General features: G+C 44.3%; 2 protein-coding genes across 3 annotated transcripts in view; both read right to left on the bottom strand.

The window, feature by feature from the left end:
• LOC101983502 (kinesin-like protein KIF28P) overlaps positions 1 to 11274 on the bottom strand; it is a 46247-nt gene extending 34973 nt beyond the window's left edge. Inside the window, exons 1-5 of the mRNA XM_005348976.3 lie at positions 11186 to 11274; positions 7678 to 7869; positions 4409 to 4612; positions 2119 to 2162; positions 1164 to 1383 (exon numbers count right to left, since the gene is read on the bottom strand). Coding sequence (XP_005349033.1) covers positions 1164 to 1383; positions 2119 to 2162; positions 4409 to 4612; positions 7678 to 7869; positions 11186 to 11269 — 744 coding nt within the window. The 5' untranslated portion in view covers positions 11270 to 11274. The remainder of the gene's footprint in view (positions 1 to 1163; positions 1384 to 2118; positions 2163 to 4408; positions 4613 to 7677; positions 7870 to 11185) is intronic.
• Ahctf1 (AT-hook containing transcription factor 1) overlaps positions 10971 to 19507 on the bottom strand; it is a 57545-nt gene continuing 49008 nt past the window's right edge. The window contains exons 34-36 of one of the 2 annotated variants that reach the window (XM_005348977.2): positions 15154 to 15272; positions 13408 to 13484; positions 10971 to 12609 (exon numbers count right to left, since the gene is read on the bottom strand). In XM_005348977.2, coding sequence (XP_005349034.1) covers positions 12414 to 12609; positions 13408 to 13484; positions 15154 to 15272 — 392 coding nt within the window. In that variant the 3' untranslated portion in view covers positions 10971 to 12413. Of the gene's footprint in view, positions 12673 to 13407; positions 13485 to 15153; positions 15273 to 19507 lie in introns of both variants that reach the window. The other variant, XM_026779702.1, reaches the window with a different exon arrangement.

Raw genomic sequence — 19507 nt, 5'->3', positions numbered from 1 at the left:
GCGAGCGTGCGTGTGCATGTGTGTGTGTGTCCATGTGTGTATGCATAGGTGCACATGTTGAGTATTCATGCACAGGACAGAGGTTGCTATCACATGTCTTCCTCAACTGTTCTACACTTGATTTTTGAGGGAGAGTTTCTCGCTGTCCTGGAGATCACTGATTTGGCCAGACTGCTGGCCGGCAAGTCCCTGCAATCCCCGTCTCTGCTTCCTCGGTATTATGGTTATAGAGGCAATGCTGCCATGCCTGGCTCTTTCACATGGGTACAGGGGATTTGAACTCAGGTCCTCATGCTTCCACAGCAAGTGCTTTACTGATAAGCCGTCTTCCCATCTCTAGAAAATTCCCATCTCAGCCTCTCAACATGCCTGAAAACATCCATCACCCCATTTTACAGAAGATGAAACTGGAAATTTGAAGGTGATCCCCTCAAAAGCTTAGCACTGGCACCTAACGGTCAATTATGTATCCACTGTTACTAGTGTGAACATGATGGTCACCATTATTGCCAGTTCAGTTCTGAGAGGACAAGGGTCGTGTAATCACAGCTGGCTGTGGCAGTCACCCAGGACTCAGGAACAACTGTTTCTAGAACAAACTAGGGATGTTGCTCAGAGACGTCCTGGCACCCACCGAGGGGAACGGAGACGAGAGATCCTCTCTGGTTGATCAAAGGCTTTAGTTAGTGGACGTTCCAAGGATTTCCAAGAACTAATCTTGGTTGATCTTTGTCTCAGAAAGGTGCTTTGGCACCTAGCTGTGTCCTGGGCTCATGGCTGATCCTCAGACGGGTAACCATGGGCCTGCTAATCTTAATTCTCCATGCTGGACCACAGTCAATGTCTTCACAATGACCCCTTTACCAACTTGGCCTCAAAATTCAATCCTCAGAGTGTAAAATTTGCTTGAGGAAAAACAGCCAGCCATGTCCTGTGGGCACTCTGGGGATTGGTTGCCGATCACAAGGCCACTCTGCCGTAAGTAAAGAGCCTGCGGCATGAAGGGTGGGCAGGGAGAGCAAGGCCCTCAGCTCTTCCTATCCAAGCCCTGTGATTAATGGTTGGAAGCAGTTACCTCAGCCCCCTGGTCCACTCTGGACGAGTTCCACCATACGACCCCTACCCTGCCTCTGGGAGCCTGTCCCGCAGATGAGGACTCCTACCTGCTTCAACTGGATGGTGATGACCATGTGGGACCGGCTGCTGCTGGCATTCATGTTGGTCGAAGCTGTCATCCTGGTTTTTGATGCCTGCTCCATCAGCTTCTCAATTTGTGCATAATTCTCACAAGGCACCCACTTTAGCCCTTCCACAAAAAACCCCATCTGTTGATCTTCCCTGACTCTTAACCCTCCAGGAATCTTGGTTCTGGACAGCAAATCTCTTATCCGTAGGAGAAAAGAGAAGAAGAAATGTCATCCAGTTTAAGAATGTGAGAATTTGCCGGGCGGTGGTGGCACACGCCTTTAATCCCAGCACTCGGGAGGCAGAGGCAGGAGGATCTCTGTGAGTTCGAGACCAGCCTGGTCTATAAGAGCTAGTTCCAGGACAGGCTCCAAAACCACAAGGAGAAACCCTGTCTCGAAAATCCCCACCCCCCCAAAAAAAAGAATGTGAGAATTTCATTTCCTTCCTTATCACTGCCTGCAAAATAATTGATCCTCAGTTAATAAGAGTTAGGTGTCGAATTAATACTGAGTTTCCACAGGTACCAGACAGCCTTATAATTGAGCTAAGTAAGAAACCGGGAAATGTAAAAGGAAGGCGAGAACGGCTGGGCGGTGGTGGCAGCGCACGCCTTTAATCCCAGCATTCGGGAAGTAGAGGCAGCCATGGTCTTCAGAGCCAGTTCCAGGACAGGCTCCAAAGTTATAGAGAAACCCTGTGGGCCACATCCAACATGGGACGACTGGTGACCAGAGTCCTCGGTGCTAATAATTCATAGAGTCACTCAGGTGTGTGTGTTAGCACAGACTCTCGGGATGGGCACGGCTCAGTGATAAAGCCTGTGCTTAGGGTGTGCGAGTATCTGGGCTGGCAGACAGAGAGAGAGAGAGAGAGAGAGAGAGAGAGAGAGAGAGAGAGAGAGAGAGAGAGAGAGCGAGCAGAGGATGTCACATGTTTACCTGTTCGTTGTAGATTTCCAGCATGCTAAACATGACCTGCAGAGAGAACAGAGAGTCAGTGCTGTCCTGAAGACCCGGAGCGATGCAGCCAGGACATAAACGCTCAGCAAAGGAAAAGTTAACTAACATTAGCTGCAGTAGCTGTTTCAAGCTGCTCGATGCTCAAGGGATTTTGTGGCACTGGAAAACCTCCCAATATAAAATTAAAAGAAAACAAACAAACAAACAAACAAACTCAAACTGGCCTGGGGAGCTGCTCAGCGGGCAGGAATACTGATCACTCAAGCATGGGGACCTGAGTTTGGATCCCCAGCATCCACCCACAGGCCAGGTAGGACTGTGCTCACCTGTAATGGTGGGGGTGCAGACAGGAACAGCTCTGGGCTCACTGCCTGCCTGTCTATATAAAAAACATCAAACCCGGGCGATGGTGGCGCACGCCTTTAATCCCAGCACTTGGGAGGCAGAGGCAGGCGGATCTCTGTGAGTTCGAGACCAGCCTGGTCTTACAGAGCTAGTGCCAGGACAGGCTCCAAAGCCACAGAGAAACCCTGTCTCGAAAAACCAAAAAAAAAAAAAAAAAAAAAAAAAAACAAAAACATCAAACCCCAGCTTCAGTGAGAGGCACTCTCTCAAAGGAACAAGGTGAAGGGTGGGGGAGGCGACACCTATGTCCTCCTCTGGCCTCCACACACGGACACAGAAGCATGTAGAGATATGTGTGCATGTACTTTTATATTACATACTCATGCACAAACATACACAATTAAAAAGAAAAGGAAAATGCACAAACAGGGATTGTGGGCAGGCCTGCAGTTCCAGCTCTCAGGAGGTTAAAGTGAGAAAACTCATTAGAGCTTGGATGGGAGGGGAGGAGGTGGCTTCTGCCACTGGGTGCTGTTGGCAGGTTTTAGGATGGGCTTTACAGAGTGATTGGCACTGTATATATTTCATCGACTAACCCAGGTGATCCAGTAGTTTCTAGAATGGGGTCTCACTACCAGCCCACAGGTTCTGCATCTGTGCTCAGAGCCAACAATGGCTCAGAAGCTGTAACATAAAAACTCTGTCTGCACCAAACATTCAGGCTCTTGTCTTCTTTCTCTTGAGTCTGTTCTCTGCCACCTAGGATGAGAAGAGACAAGGGCTGTGCCTACAGGTGTTTCCTGACATCTTACTGTTGTGTTCTGGAGCTGGTCACATCAATGACTGCCACCAGCATTCAAAGTTTGCTCTGGAGTCTTCAACGGGGGGACAGTAAGACCGCCCTTGGTGCTTAGGTGTAACCCAAGGGTAGAACATGTGCTTATGCCAGCATTGGACTGGGTTCAAGTCCCGTCACCATATGTGACATATGTAGCTCTTTTAAGACACATATGTAGTTGGCATTTTCTTTTCTTTCATAAGCGCCCGTCCACACTGTTACCTGTTTAAAAGGGTTTTTCAGTCTGGCTCTGTTTTATTGAGTACCTGTGGCATTCTCTGACCCCATGAGCTAAGCCTTAAACCTAAGCAACAGCTAGGCCCTTTGCATTGGGCTCTGCCCCCTTCTCAGGTCTGTGAGAGCAGATCCCTAACCACTGTGCCTGTTCGGTAGCTGCATTTAACGGCCCCAGCTCTAGGAAGTCGGTGCCCGCACTGGCACTGGCGGGCGGTTTTACTTAGCTTGTTATTTCTGCTTAGTGTGCTGGCTGCTCAAGGGCTCTGCCTCACAGTAGGCCTCTTAAAGGAGCTGTATTGTTTTGTTTGTTTCAGCTTTCTCAGACTGTAGCCCGGCAAGAATTCTGCTCCCATAGGCATCAGCCCTGTTGCTGCCACTAAAGGTAGCTTTAATTAAATCTCTACTGTCCTAATTAGGAATAAGACTAGAGATTCAAAGGCTGGGTGAGAGCCTTTGAATTTCTGCGAGCTCAGAGAGGTTGAGTAACAACTAGCTAGTCCTCTCTCTTTGCTGGCATCCTCAGAAGACCTATGCTTCCTCCTTGCCAAGCCAGAAAAGCCTGCGCCACTCCAAATCCCAGACAGTCTTTCTGGGTCTGTCTCTCCCAGATGCCCTCTGAGGCTCTGGAATTATTTTTTGTTAACTAGTTGCTAACACAGCCTCCTGACCCAAGGTTATTTTTATTTAATTAACGCAAAGGCAAACTCGGACCCGGTGTGATTGACTATTCCCCGCAACACACATCTCAATCCGAAAATACAGACGCTGGTGCCTCCCACTTGTGGAAAATGAAAAGGTGCATCTCCCCGAGAGAAAGGATTCTAGAATAATGGATGCATACCTGGAGTTCTAGGTTTTTCTTTTGCATCTTAATAGCTTGGAAGAGCTCTTCACACACTCTTGGAATAATACCCTTGTTTGTGCCAAAGCCAATCATGGAGTAGCTTTTTCCAGAGCCGGTCTGGCCGTAGGCCAGGAGAGTAGCATTGTAGCCTCGCCAGGCACTGTCTAGAATTCCCCTCCCAATATCATGGAAGACGTGGAGCTAGAAAGGAAATTGTAACTGTCACCAGCCACGGTGGCTCTAAAGCATTTCTTCAACACACATATGAACGTGTGCAAACAGTCACACAGCACAGACCCCTCCACAGAACTGTAGTTTGCATCCAGGTGGCCGCCCAAAGGTTTAGCCCCCCAGGTTAGTAGCACGCCGAGGCTGTGGGAACACCCTGGCCTCTTTCTGTCTATTTCCTGCCGTGAGATCTGTAGTGTTGCCTCCCCCAGCACTGCTTGCTCTAATGCGTTGCTTCACCACAGGCTGAGAAAGCGATGGGCTAGAGCCAATGAAATGAACAAATAGGCCTTGACTCTTCAAAGTGAGTTATCTCAGGTGTTTTTTATACGAACAGAAAGTTGCCTCATGTACACACCCTTAAAAAACGAATCTCCCCTCAGTGCTCAGTGCCCACTGCAGAAAGGAGCAGTAAGACAGTAAGAGCCAGAGGTCAGGGAGGACCCGAGCAATGGTGCCTTTAAGACATGGCAGGACTCACAAGACCCGCACAAAGGCAAGCAGTCGCTAGTCCAGCACCAAGTGCAGAGGGCTCATGAACTTCACTCCCAGCTGAGGAGAAACTGACAGTTAATGGCTTCTGGGAGGGTGGTCAATTTTCTTTAAGGGTATGACCCCTGGTAAGCTGAGAGGTTCCAGTCAATGGCCCCATATTCCTGAATAGATGGACAGCTAACACAGGCCTGCACGGGTAAAGAAAGGAAGGAGGAAGGGAGGGAGGGAGGAAAGGAAGGAAAGAAGGGAGAAAAAGAAGAGAGAGAGAAAGGGACAAAAATTGGAGGGAGGGGTGGAAGAGTGTTGGGAAGGATCTAGGAGTTTAGGAGAAGGAGCAAGGGGTGAATTCCATAAAAATGCAGGGTGTGCATGCATAAAATTTTAAAATAATTAATAAAAATATAAAATCTGTTTAAATTTTTATTATTGTATGTTTATGTGCCCCATGTGTGCCTGGTATCCTTGGAGACCAGAAGAGAGCATCAGACCTCCTAGAACTGGAGTTCACAGACAACCATGAGCCATCATGTGACTGCTGGGATTGAGCCCAGGTCCTGTGGAAGAGCAGTCAATGCTCTTAACCACTGAGCCACCTCTCCAGCCCCTAAGAATATATGAAAACAACAAAAATAACAACAAACCTTGAAAAGCAGGCATGATGGTAGAGTGCTTTGGGAGGCAGAAGCAGAAAAAAAAAGACAACATTTTTAAAAGTGGAATCAAAAGATGCTTGCACCACAATTGCTCAAAAGGCAGTGTGGTCTGGCTCCTTTTCTTTCTGGTCATGGCCACTGTGGCAATAATTATCAAAGAATAAAACAGGGAGAATCAAGGAGTCCATCTGTCGCAATATGTACCTTTGTGGAATTTATGTAGTTTTTAATTTTGAGAAAGACGTACACATCAACATAGCATGATCTATGATGGTAAGCTTTTCAACTTAGCACTTGGGAGGCAGAGGCAGGCGAATCTCTGAGTTTGAGGCCAGCCTGGTGCACAGAGTTAATTCCAGGACAGTCAGAGCTACATAGAGAAACTCTGTCTTGAAAACCAGAAAACCAACAACAGAAAATGTATTTGTTTCTCATAGGAAGGAATAAAGAGCTGCATGCCTTTCATATCAGCACTCAGGAGGAAGAGGCAGGAGGATCTCTGTGAGTTTGAGGCCAACCTGGTCTATATAACAACTTCTAAGCTAGCCAGGGCTGCATAGGGAGACATTGTATCAAAAAACAAAACAAAAATAGGAATACAAAATTGTACTATAAGGGTTGTGTGGTCTATAGGATTAATGAAATTTGACTGTAGTTTTCAAGAACACTGTGTCTATACTTTTGCTCAAAATGTATCTGAATGAGGTTATCTGCAGCTCTTTTTTTTAAAGGTTTATTTGTGTGTGTGTGTGTGTGTATGTGTGTGTGTGTGTGTGTGTGTGTGTGTGTATGTATGCAGGTACCCTTGAAGGCCAGAGCGGGTTGTTGGATGCCCTGGAGATGGAGTCACAGGTGATTGTAAACCATTCATCGCAAGTGCTGGGCAAGAGCAGCCAGTGCCATGACCCACTGAACATCTTTCTGTCCAGCCTGGTGGTTTAGCAGCTGCTTGGCAAACCTCAGACTCCTTGCTGACTCTATTGGAATCTTAGAGAGTTTTTTGTTCTTAGTTGAAATTTTTAAAATTCCATTTATTTTGTGTGCACACGTGTATTTGTGTGTGTGGGGGGGTGCGTGTGCTCACCACAGTACATGAGTGGAGGCCAGAGGACAATGTGTGGGACTTGGTCCTCTCCTCCCACCATGTGGGTCCCAGGGATTGAGTTCAGGTCATCAGACACGGTGTAGGCGGCATCTCACCAGCCGTTGTCCTGAATTTTCATAAATTGAAAGTTTCAAGTAGTACAAAATTTTGTTAAGTACTAGGTAAAGAGTAGAAACATTTCATAAACATTTTAGTGGTGTAGTCTTCCACTGGGATGTGGTGTGGCTATTATCTGTATGCTGAGAAATCTGGGACATCTTGGAGTTACATTTCCAGTTTCTTTCCAACACATCATTCTGTGACCAAACAGAGAGAAGATTTGTCTTCATTTTGTCCTTCTTTGTTAATTGGCTTTCCATTGTTATAATACCCAAGATATAATCATTTTATGGAGGAAAGATTGGTTTGGGCTCATGGTTTCAGTTCATGCTCAGTTGGCCCCATTGCTATGGGTCTGTGGTGGCACAATGTACCATGGTAGGAGCATACGACAGACTTGCCTCCTGAAGCTAGAAAACAAGGTGAGAGAGAGGTGGGGCAGGGGTCCCCACATTTCCTTCAAGGACATGCTAGGACTCTAAGTTCCTCCTACATGGTCTCTCCTCTCCAAAGCCCTGAGGAGCAAGGCTTAGCAATCATATGGTTTCTGAGGATCTGAACTCAGGTCTGCAGGCTCTGGGAGCATGTGCTTTGCCAACTAAGCCATCTCATTGCTCTGGCAGGGATAATGTTGAAGGGAAAACACAAACCACAAAATCTACCATTGAAGTTTCTACGCGACTTACCTGACCTGCGAATTTACTGGTCGGATTGGATGGAATAAGGACACCATCTTTGTCCTTTTGAAAGCCATCATGAGACCAATAGGCCAGGTCAAAGGTGAAGGTCTTCAGATGCTCTCCGTTCTTAGGGTCTCGGATGGTGGTGCTTTGGGAATGCATGGAAATCACACATTGGCTTCCAGAGCTCTTCTCTCTCTATAGTCGAATTATAGATTCAGAATTAGTGCACTCCTGCTGGAAGAAGTCACGTGTCCCGACCACTTGTGGTGGTTTGGATGAGAATGGCCCCTATAGGCTCATATTTGAATGTTTGGTTCCCAATTGACATGGCATGGGCTTTTGAAACCCGCTCTGCTCATGTGGTTTTTAAATGAGAATGACCCCTACAGGCTCATTTGTGAATGCTTGGTCTCCAGTTGGTTGACCTGCTTGGACTTAGGAGCTGTGTCACTCGGGGTGAGCTCTGAGGTTTCAAAAGTCCCATCATTCCAGTTGGCTCTCTTCTGCCTGTGGTTGTTGTCTTAACATGTCTCTCAGCTACTGCTCCAGCCCCATGAGTCCCCAAATTTCATGCTACCTTTTAAAAGTGGCCTTGGCCATGGTGTTTTGTCACCATAAGAAAAGTAACGAAGCCCAGTTTATGATGTGGACAAGGTTATTATTGGTGGCCTTCGAGAAACTGGGCACAACCTGCCATAAAACTTGACAATAGAAAGAACAGTCAAAAATGCAAAGGGAAAAAAGGGAGGGTGGGTGGCACGTGGGCTAGAGAACAGGAATGGTGGGGTGTGATCTGTTCCATTCCCGGACTCCAGGAAAAAGATAATCCCGTGTAATCTTGGTAGCTGAGCAGACGGGACGTTAAGTCCAAATCATAGTTCTCACCTTTCCAGTCTGCTATCCCGAAAAGGATGAAGCTTCTTGTAGGGCAGAGGAATGGGCTCCCAACTCCATATTATAAGAAGTGAAGCCAAGATTTTATCTCAGAATAAGCTTTAGAGGGTAACTTGGACCTCCCAAGGAACTCACTATTGCACTGGGCCTATGACGACAAGGAATGTGTCCGCTCTGGTGGACACAGGTGCTGAAGGCACACGGGCTCATGGCAACCGAGGATGCTTTCTAGGCCACATAAAGTAACTGGTGGACGGGGTAAGACCATCAAAGAAAAACAAGTGTTTTGTGCCATTCTATTTTGTACTAATATCCCTGGTCCGTCAGAGCATTCTGGGAGGTAGGTATTCTATTAGGAAATACATTACAGATCTGGGAAAGGGAAAACAGGCTGTAAAGGCAATATTGACCCTTGACCTCCTCCAGACCCTGTAGTACTTAGTTTTTTCATGCCCATGACAAAGTACTTAAGCAAAGCAATTTAAGGGAAGGGTTTACTTGGGCTGTTTCAGGTCACTATGTGGGCTAAGCGTGATGGTGGGATAGCTCGGGGACTGGTGGGCACAAGTTTGTAGCAGATCAAGAAGCAATGATGGGGCTCTAAGTAAGCTCAAGCTAAAGGTCTTCGTAGCTTTCAAAGGCCAGTGAGGCCCTAGGTCCCAAAGGCTCCACAATCTCTGGGAAGCAAACATTCTGACATGCAGGCCTGTGGGGGTCAATTCCTATCCAAAGCATTTAATACAACACGAGGAGGCTCACAGCAAACACAGACAATATAAGCTGCCGGATGAACCTGATGCTCCCATGGAGAGGCTGACCGAATAAAGGATGGGACACGACTTGTGGAACTCAGCCAGACAACCTTCTCCTGGTCTTGTGTGCACCGCCCTGACATCAGGTGATATAGCGTTGAGTATTCCTTATAATTGGATCCATAGAACTGGACAGTCTAGGTCCTGCCCTAGAGTAGCCACACGTGCCACTCACCAGATTGCCTGGGAACTTGGTACCCTTCCTTGCTGGTAAGACCAGACTCTGCTATGGGGACACTGCTAACCGGTGAAGACTGGAACCCTTCAGAGGACACAGTAAATAATGCACTCACCCATCTACCCATGAGGGTATGAGTTGGTAGCTCAAGATATCCAAGACATTTCTAGGGGTGACATGGGGTACGTGTGTTGTGTATGGCAAAGATGTACAGGGTGTACACATCTCCCATAAGATCCTCCTTGCTCATGTAGTGTGATGTCTATGCCCACAGGAGCAGCCACACGGGGCTGGGATGGTCTCCATAGGAAGCATTTCAAAGGGCCACTGCCACAGGAGGTAACTGAGTGCCTCCTTGCCAGTCAGTCAAGTTGGCGCCATTTGCAGATTCATGAGCTGGGCTCAGGCAAGAACAGGACAAAAAGTACCTCTAGGTTTTTGGTCCCAGCTTTGGAAAGAAGCAGAAAATCAACTAGACACTTACCCTTTATTGATTTAAAAATTCCTAGATTTGTGTGTTTTGCCGGTATTATGTGCATGCCTGGTGCCCATGGAGGTTAAAAGAGGGCACCAAATGTCCTGAAACTGGAGTTATGGATAGTTGCTGGGCCCCATGTAGGTGCCGGGTCTTCTCCAAGAGCAGCCAGTGCCCTTAACCACTAAGCCATTTCTCCAGTCCCCTGGATACTTCCCTTTAGAACCAGCATTTTCTGGTAGTTGTAAAGCAACAAAACTCACTGGTTACAGTGGGCAAAGACAAAGGGCGGACAGCAGGTTCCAGTGGTCACAATGGGCACAGCGCAGTTCTCTACCTGGCAAGCTCATTACAGCACAGTATCCTCTCTCTTCCTGCGGCATTCCCCACTCCTGCAGAGGGGCTTAGGCCTGGAGGCTTCTGATCTGTGTGGTATGGACAGTGCAGGATGGGACACAGCCAAGGGGAAGGGGTGGCCTCATGTACACGAGATCTCAAGAGCAGACTCCACAAAAAGCTATAGATTTGCACACAAACCCATTAACACTGTGTTTCTCCATGGTCTCATGACTTAGGTCTTAAACTTGATTCTCCTACTGTATGCTGTGTGGGGATCACGTGTCCACTCGACAAGACCCACTTTTATGAAAGCAGATACACTTTTTTGAGTGTTTTTGAGACAGGGCTTCATGTAGCCCAAGCTGGTCTTGAATGCCCAACACAGCCAAGGATGACAGCTTCCAGTCGGCTGCCTCTCCCTCCTCATGCCTAGTTTGACAGAGTACTGGAGAGTTACCCTAGTGTCAACACACGGTGGGTGAGCACTCTATCGACTGAGCTACATCTCTGCCCCCATATACGCATGAAAAGCAGACACCACACATTTCTATGTACCAAACTGCATTGGCTTAAATAATTATTAACTTGACAGTATTTCTCTTGTCAGTTTTTTTTTATTGTGCTACTTGTACCAAGGAATGAAATTATTTACTAAATTATGCTTAGATCTTTGTTATTCATTTGACAAATTCATTTAAATAAGTTCGATATTTCATAAATGACAAGCAGCTTAAATACAAATTCAGGAACTGTTATTAAAAAATGAATAAAATCAGGCAGTTATTGTCACCAAGGCAATGAACATGGACTGACCTGGCTGAAAGGCCGCACGCGCACCGCTACTCTCACACTGTCCGTGCTCGGCACAGGCGTTTTCCCCATTTCCTCATTATCCATAATGCTATTTGATAGAAAAATAACATACAAAACACACTGCTACATTCCACACAAAAACACCCAAAGCTTAGCTGACAAAGGCAGTCTGTTTCTAGGTATCAATTATTAAGGGTCCATTCGTTACACTATCAATTACCTGTCATAGATTATTCAACAACACTTATTTATTGATGGATTTCATAGCCTCCATCGAGCGCCATAACTTGTGCACACTCACACTGCAGAACAGAAGAGGGCGTCTGTCTCTCCTTCCACATCTACTCACACTCTCCAGATCTGGGCCTGAGGTCCTTGGTCATTGCAGTTTTAAACCTGAATACTAGGAGGCTTCTGTGATTCCGTAGCTTGCACAGCATGGGTGTCTACAGTCTGTCCGGGCTCCTCTTCTCAACGCCAGGCACACACCAGGTGGACTGAGTATTCACATTTATTTCTCAAATCCTTTCATGAGGTTGCTAAGAAGCAGTGAACCGGTCAATCTAACCTGGATAACTAGTCTCTAAATTGAGAGACAGGATAGTCTTTAAAGGTACTGAACAAGAAGTGCCAGCATTATAGTTAACCAATGCATTACTGGAAAATTACTCTTCTGAGGTAGATTACACAAAATTTGTAAAACTATAAAAAGGCAAAATCACATGCCCACAAACCAAATTCAACACAGTGCCAGGCAAAGCCCAGGAAAGTACATGTGACGATTAGAAATCTGAGTAACAGGTTCAAAGTGCATAAATTATAAAAGAGCAACTTTAAAAAATAACCAACAGTCAATCACCCTCATTTAAGACTGGTTCTATATCAACAGAGAAAGAAAATGGACAAATATCTAGTAGCATATAAAATCACGACTAAGACAGAAATTCCCTCTCAAAAATCTAACAGACACACAGTGTATACTTTACAGCAGTTTATTTAACATCCCAATAATAAGCCATATTTACATATCATATAAACGTATGAAGTTTTATAAAATGCCTGGACTAGAAGAACCATACTCCATATGGAGCTACTTTACTTATTTACTTGTTTACAAAATTGTACAATTTATATAAATTATTTCCTTTCAAATTAGATGACCTTTAATAACCCACACAAATACTGATGACGCCACAAACAGGTGCATGTTAAAATCTTGGGCTAAAAATTACAGCATTTTCCTGCGTAAAATTTGCTTTGGAAAGGAAGACAGCTTCTTTTTGCCCCTTCCAAGAGTTTTTCCTGCTACTTCTGTAGTTTTTCTTCGTTTGCTGATCTTTCTTTCATCAACTGGGCTGGCCAAGGGAGATATCAGCTTAATTTCCACAGGGGGAGGTGACCAAGAACTTTCTTTCTCCGTGTTTCTGAAAGAGAGATACCCTCAAGTAGGAGCGGGCACAGCGCAGCACTCTGCAGAGAGGTGAGGGCTAAGGGCAGACAAGGTTAAGATGTCAACCCCACAACCCTTCCCGGTATGTGCTGACATATTCATACATGTCCGTGTAAGACACTACTGTGCTATGTCCTATGGTTAGTTCACGGGAGGAGAGCCAGCAGGCCAGAGAACTTAAGAAATTCCAGTGCTCAGTAAGAGAGGTAGGAGGACAGCTGTTGAGTCTGAGGTTGGCCTGCTTTACCTAGCAAGCTCCAGTCTAGCCAAGGCTACATGTTCTAAAGACCCAGTCTAGAGAAAATCAAAAGGAAATTCAGGACTCAGCTTTAGGTGTGCAGCACTGTGCCACAAAAGGGATGGGTGGGATGGGACAGTACTCAAAAAACAGTAGCAACTGGTGCGTGTGTGTCAATAAACACAGACAATTTTACATGTGAGCAGGGTCATTAGTCAACTGCATCATATTTATTAATTTGTATGTTTATTAAATTTGCCCACACCTAAATACAACAGGAACAGAATATTGTCAAACAAAAATATCTAATTTGACCACAGATGCAGTATATTGCTAGCAGGAAAACAACCGTAGACTCTAAAGTTATAATTCCTTACTAATAAAAAGGTAACAATCTTCTCTCCCAATCACACCCAGTGGACAACAAACTATCTTTAGGCCACCCCTCAGCACTGGGCTCTCTCTACTGGTGCCAGGCATGTCTGAGAAGCCCCTAGACAATGAGTGGAGAGACCACAGAGCACAGCTGCTTACCTGCTTGCTCTCGTCTTCACGGTCCTGCTTCTTTTTGCTTTTTGTTCTATGATTTCTAACGGTTTAGGATCACTCTCCTATGGATTAAAAATTAGAAAATATAAATTGTCTAAGCAATTAAATTTTTCTGCTTTTAATTTCAAGACAGGGTTTCTCTTTCTCTGGCTGACCTGGAACTCACTCTGTAGACCAGGCTGGCCTCAAACCCACAGATCCACCTTCCTCCCCAGAGTGCTGGGACTAAAGGCATGTAACACCTAAAGTCTGATTCTAAAAGTATCCTGTTTGGCCCACACCTTTAACCACAGCACTTGGGAGGTGGGGGTAGGCAAATCTGAGTCTGAGGTCAGTCTGCTATACAGAGCAAGTTCCTGGTCAGCCAGGGCTACAGAGAAACTGTTATTGAGAAAGAAAACAAAACAAGACAAACAAACAAACCCAAACCAAACAAACCAAAAAAAGTATCCTGCTAGAGGAGTCAACCATCTCTAAAATCCAGGCTCTCACCATCTTGCAGGTGCAGGGTCGCCGGAGATGGGTTTCTTCCTTCCCAGAATACTTTGTACAGAAATTACCTGACACCTGAACATGTCTTGCTCTGTAGCCACCACCCAGCCATGCTTCTGAATCCCTGCCTGCTGTTGGCCTTTTCTGCCTCCATCTCCCTATACATGTAGAGGTACTTGAGCCAAGAGACTTTATACAAACTAATTACTCATTTTGTCAATTAAACTGCATTTTAATCAATTATTTTTGTTGCATAGTAACTGGCTCATGGAATATAGTCTAATTCATGCTTATAAGTAAAAACAACTGACATTTAATCTATGAAAAATGTCTATCTTAAGGCTGTGTACTCAATTCTGAAACTTTCTCTTTAAGGATACTCTTTGAATAACATATCAGTATCTTACAAAAACAACCAGATAACTTTGGGGTGGTCTCACTATACATCCCTGATTGGCCTAAGACTTAGTATGTAGAGCAGGCTGGAGTTGAACTCAAGAGAGCTGCCTAGGTCTGCCTTGAGCCATGGGATTATGGGTGCATGTCATTGTCCCAGGCAATCACTTTAATTTTAAAACTGTCATTCTAATGGGTGTCTGGAACAACACACCATAGATCTGTCCCGAAGGTAGTAAACAGGAGTTTCGTACTTTTAATATAAATGCAAATTACCTTTCTTCTTTGTTTTTGAGACAGGTTTTTCTGTGTAGCCCAGGCTGTCCTTACACTCACAGAGATCCCCCTGCCTCTGTCTCCCAAGTGCTGGGACTAAAGGCATGCACCACCACCAGCCGCAAATAACCTTTCTTAATAATAATTTTTTTTTTAAAATTTTATGTGTCTTGAGTATTTTGCCTACATGTGTACCACATCCATGTCTGGTGTCCCAGGAGGCCAGAAGAGAGCACTGGATCTCCTCTTCTAGAAATGGATGGAGCTGGAGGCTGTGAGCTGAAAACTGAACCCGAGTCCCTTGCAAGAATAGCTAAGTGTGCGTAACTGCTGAGCCGTCTTTCTGGCACACACGTTATCCTTAAATAAATTTATTTTTCAACAAATTTTACTTAGGAGAAATTCACTTAAAATTTTTGCAATCTCAACACTCAGGAACCAGAGGCAAGATCACGACTTTAAGACAATCCTGAGGTATAGTGTCAATCTCAAATAAACAAAACACACCAGAAAAATAATAAATATGCACAGAGGATGTTTAAATATATATATTCAAGCATTTCTTACCAGTTCATCTAGAAGCTTGGATGTGCTGGACACATTTTTCCTCCTGGTTCTCAAAGCAGGAGGGGAGACGACAAACTGAGAAGATAAATCTGATACCAGTTCTTTCAGCTGGGCAGCAGCTAAAGACAAATGGGAAACAAAACATTTACCTGTAACTATACATGGTTTAAAAACAATGATAACATAAGGCAATTATATACACTACATCAAAAATCTTGAAGCAAATGATACACACTAGAAAGAAAAAAAATCCCCAACCAAGATAGTACAACATATAAATTTATTACCCATGTCGGCAGAGAAAAATGATGTTAAAAAATCCCATTATCATTATGTCAATCAAATGTTCATAAATATTTTAGGCTCCAAACTAAATAATTGCCCCCACATAAAGATAGGACTCCAGGCAGTATAAACCATTCCTATTAGTTTGACCCTCAGCGCTCCTCGGCTACTCTCAGGAAAGCATGAATCCCATGAGAAAGTGTGAGTCTTAGTTTCTAGATGAGGTTTGTATTAGACAGCAAATTTTATTTGCAAGAAAAGACTCACTTTAAAATCTCTAGCTACCTTATTTTGAGCTACTTGGTCTAGTCAAGCAGAGGCAACAAAAAAGTTCACATCAGAAAAGCAAAAGGCTAGCTGGGCGGTGGTGGTGCACGCCTTTAATCCCAGCACTTGAGAGACCCAGGCAGATCTCTGAGAGTTTGAGGCCAGCCTGGTCTTCAAGAGCTAGCTCCAGGCTCCAAACCAATACAGAGAAACCCTGTCTCGAAAAACCAAAAAAAGTTAAGCGAGAGACAGGAGGCTGTAACACAGATGGAGACTAGTTTAAGAATTGATTTGGGGGGGAGGGGGCTGGAGAGATGGCTCAGTGGTTAAGAGCACTGACTGCTCTTCCAGAGGTCCTGAGTTCAATTCCCAGCAACCACATGGTGGCTCACAACCATCTGTAAAGAGGTCTGGCGCCCTCTTCTGGCCTTCAGGCATACAGACAGAATATTGTATACATAATAAATAAATAAATATTAAAAACAAAAAGAAGAACTGATTTGGGGGACGGGCTCATTGGGCCCTACCCCTCCCTGAGGTTTTAAGTTGATGGGGGAGGTGGAGATAGTTTTTATCCAGTGGTGTAGCCTTTGGTAATATGGTGGTCATGTTCCTGCAAACCACTTTCTAATTGAATCACACAAAATAAAAAAGTAAAACAAACAGGGGAACCAGCTAAGAGAAAGGGGAGAAAAAGGTAAGGGAGGTGGGCTGAATATGATGAAAATATATTATGTACATATATGAAAATGATAATAAAATACATATGTATAACTAATACATGTTAATGACATCTTAAACTGACTCAACATACAATTGAAAGTATGTACATGCTGACTCTACTTTGAACCTTTGAAATAGTCTCCCTAGCATGACACTGTGACTGTGGAAGCAGCGGTGCTGTGTGCCACTCAGACATTACAAGTCAGAGTTTGGACTCACTAGCAGTGCCTTAGCTAATAAAAAATAGATACAGATGACAATGATTTCAGCGTTGTGATGAGAAGATCAGAACAATCTGATGCATATAGCAAGAGCTCTATAAACAAGAAGTCTGTATGATAGGCAGGCACACAGACTGGTTGACCAACATCAGATGTCAAATCCTGCTACTGTGACTCTTGCTGGACAAGAAGGTCCAAAAGTTTCAGTGGAGGTAGAGGCAAGAAAATGACAAGTCCGGGGCCCAGCTGGCCCGATCTTACCTCAAACAAAGCAAACGCTACCACTACTCACCAAACCAACAAAAACAAACCCAACCATGACTCTATGTATTCTTGTGCGGAAGTAGTTGTGCATCTATGGATGTCAGAGGACAGTCTTGGGTGCTGGTACTCAGGTGTCTTCCACCTTTTGGTTGACATAGGTCTCTCACTGGAACTTTACCACAACTAAACCAGGTACAGGAGCATCCTGTCTCTGCCCCTGCACCTCACCACTGTTGGGTGTGTGCACCATGCCAGCTTTTTGCCATGGATCATGGGGATCCAGACTTATGTCTTCGAATTTGAGAGTCAAGTGTTTTACTGACTGAGCTATCTCCCCAGCCCACAAAAGCCATGGCTCTTAACAAAAAAGAAAAACACTGGCAGCATCTGACATCCTCACTTCCAGCTTATAAGAGGCAAAAATTTCACTTCAGGCCACTAATGGTGAGATACCCTTCCTACTGCTAAAAATACAAATCTGCCCGATTTCATAACGCTCTTTCTAGGTAGACCACCTGGAACAACAACTTTGGCTTTCTCAGAGCACCTCACAGTCCACCTAAGTTTCCCCATTCATTTCTTGGGACTCAGAAGAGAAATTTAAGAATTCAGTATCATGTATGAAAATGTTTGGCCTATTCACTGTTTCTCCCACATGCCTCTTTTAGGGCATGGACAAAACTTTACTATATTGTGAGACAATGCTTCATCTACCTCTTCAAACATCTGGCAAACACTTTGACAACCAGGACTAGTTAGGATTAACAAACTAAAATTACAAGACCAAAATGCAAATCCAGTATTGTGCTGGGAAACAGCTCTCTGGGAAAAGGCAGAAAAAATGTAGCTCTGATTGGCAACATTAACTACTTTTTGTGGTCAAATGATTCCATTATGGCCAACTTCAAACAAAATGAAACCCTGAATCTCAAATGCTTTATGTACAGTACCTCCACCTACCTAATAAAAGGTACCCATTTTAAACACAGAAAACCTCAAAACATAAAAATATCCCATAGGAAGATGTTTAAGCACCTGTGGAATATTAGTGAGATTAAATGCCACATGCGACAAAAATCCAAGCAGACCCCAAAACCACAGTGTCATAAATACTTAGGGTTTTGAAGACTATGATTACCTGGAACCAAGGACTGGGGAGGTGGCTCACAGGTAAACTTGTGCAAGCATGAGGACCTGAGTTTAGAGCCCCAGCGGTCATTTAAAATGCTGGACAAAGTGCTAAGTGCCTATATACCCAGTGCTGGGAGGCAAAAATAGCAGGATCCCAAAGGCTGCTGACCAGCCAGTTTAGTTCCAGGTTCACTGGAAAAGCACCTAATGTCCATCTCTGCACAAGGCTAGAGAACCTGCTCAAATGCAAACTCTTCAATGGGTACCTGTGAAAGATGATGAAATAAGGGAAATGCACGTGCTCATGAAACTGCAGTGTGTGTTTTGATACAGGGTCTCGGCACTGGGACTATAGGTGTAACATGCTTGGCTTATTCTGTTTACTCTTTAAGCAAAGAACATTTATGACTGCTAAGATCATTCATGTACTAGAAGATATGTTTTATTATCTAATTTTCTATAGTAGATGTGTACTATTTTTAACAGAAAAACAGCTATATAGAAAATTATGTTAAAGCCGGGCGGTGGTGGCGCACGCCTTTAATCCCAGCACTCGGGAGGCAGAGGCAGGAGGATCTCTGTGAGTTCGAGATCAGCCTGGTCTACAGAGCTAGTTGCAGGACAGGCTCCAAAGCCACAGAGAAACCCTGTCTCGAAAAACCAAAAAAAAAAAAAAAAATATGTTAAGATGACAAAGAATAACTAAGATGTTATATTATTCTAAGTTAGCATAACAAAAATGTTATTTCCTATACTTTAAACTCTAGAGAAAATACAAATATTAACAGCATTTTACCAATTTCACTGTTTTTCATTTTCAAATTTTCTTTTTTTTGGCTTTGTTGCTTTGAGCCTTTTCAAGACAAGGTTTCTCTGTGTAGCCCTGGCTGTCCTGGAACTCACTCTATAGACCAGGCTGGCCTCAAACTCACAGAGATTCACCTGCTTCTGCCTCCCAAGTCCTGGTATTAAAGGTGTGTTCTACTATAGCCTGACAATGGAAGATTTTTAAATGGCTTAACGCTGAGAGCCATTATCATTTATTACAGCAGATCACAATTAATATTCAAGGTGTCAACTCACTAGAAATAACTTCTGATGGAGGAAATTCATTCTTTGCAAAGCCTGCAAGAAATACACACTCAGGAATATCTTTTGCTTCTGTTCATAATTTTACATGTACTAAATTGCATTCTTTCCCTAGTAGCTATGGGGAAATCCCCAGTCTGTATTCTAATATATATCTCATGAATACTATCCTGATCTATTGGGCATCTTTATCTGTAGATTGTCAAGAAGGTGGCTCCTCCTTAGCTGTATTGTCTAATTGATATTAATTAATAATGTTAGCCCATACAGCCTATACAGAATTTTAATGAATGAAATAAATACAAAAAGATGCTACCCAAGTCAGAGGTTATAAGTTTCCATTAAGAACTATCTTGGAACAAAGCTTAAGAAAA

The sequence above is a fragment of the Microtus ochrogaster genome, chromosome 6 (assembly GCF_000317375.1).
Source record: "Microtus ochrogaster isolate Prairie Vole_2 chromosome 6, MicOch1.0, whole genome shotgun sequence".
NCBI lineage: Eukaryota > Metazoa > Chordata > Mammalia > Rodentia > Cricetidae > Microtus > Microtus ochrogaster.
The sequence above is the reverse complement of the archived record's forward strand: the minus strand, read 5'-3'. Positions and strand labels throughout refer to the sequence as shown.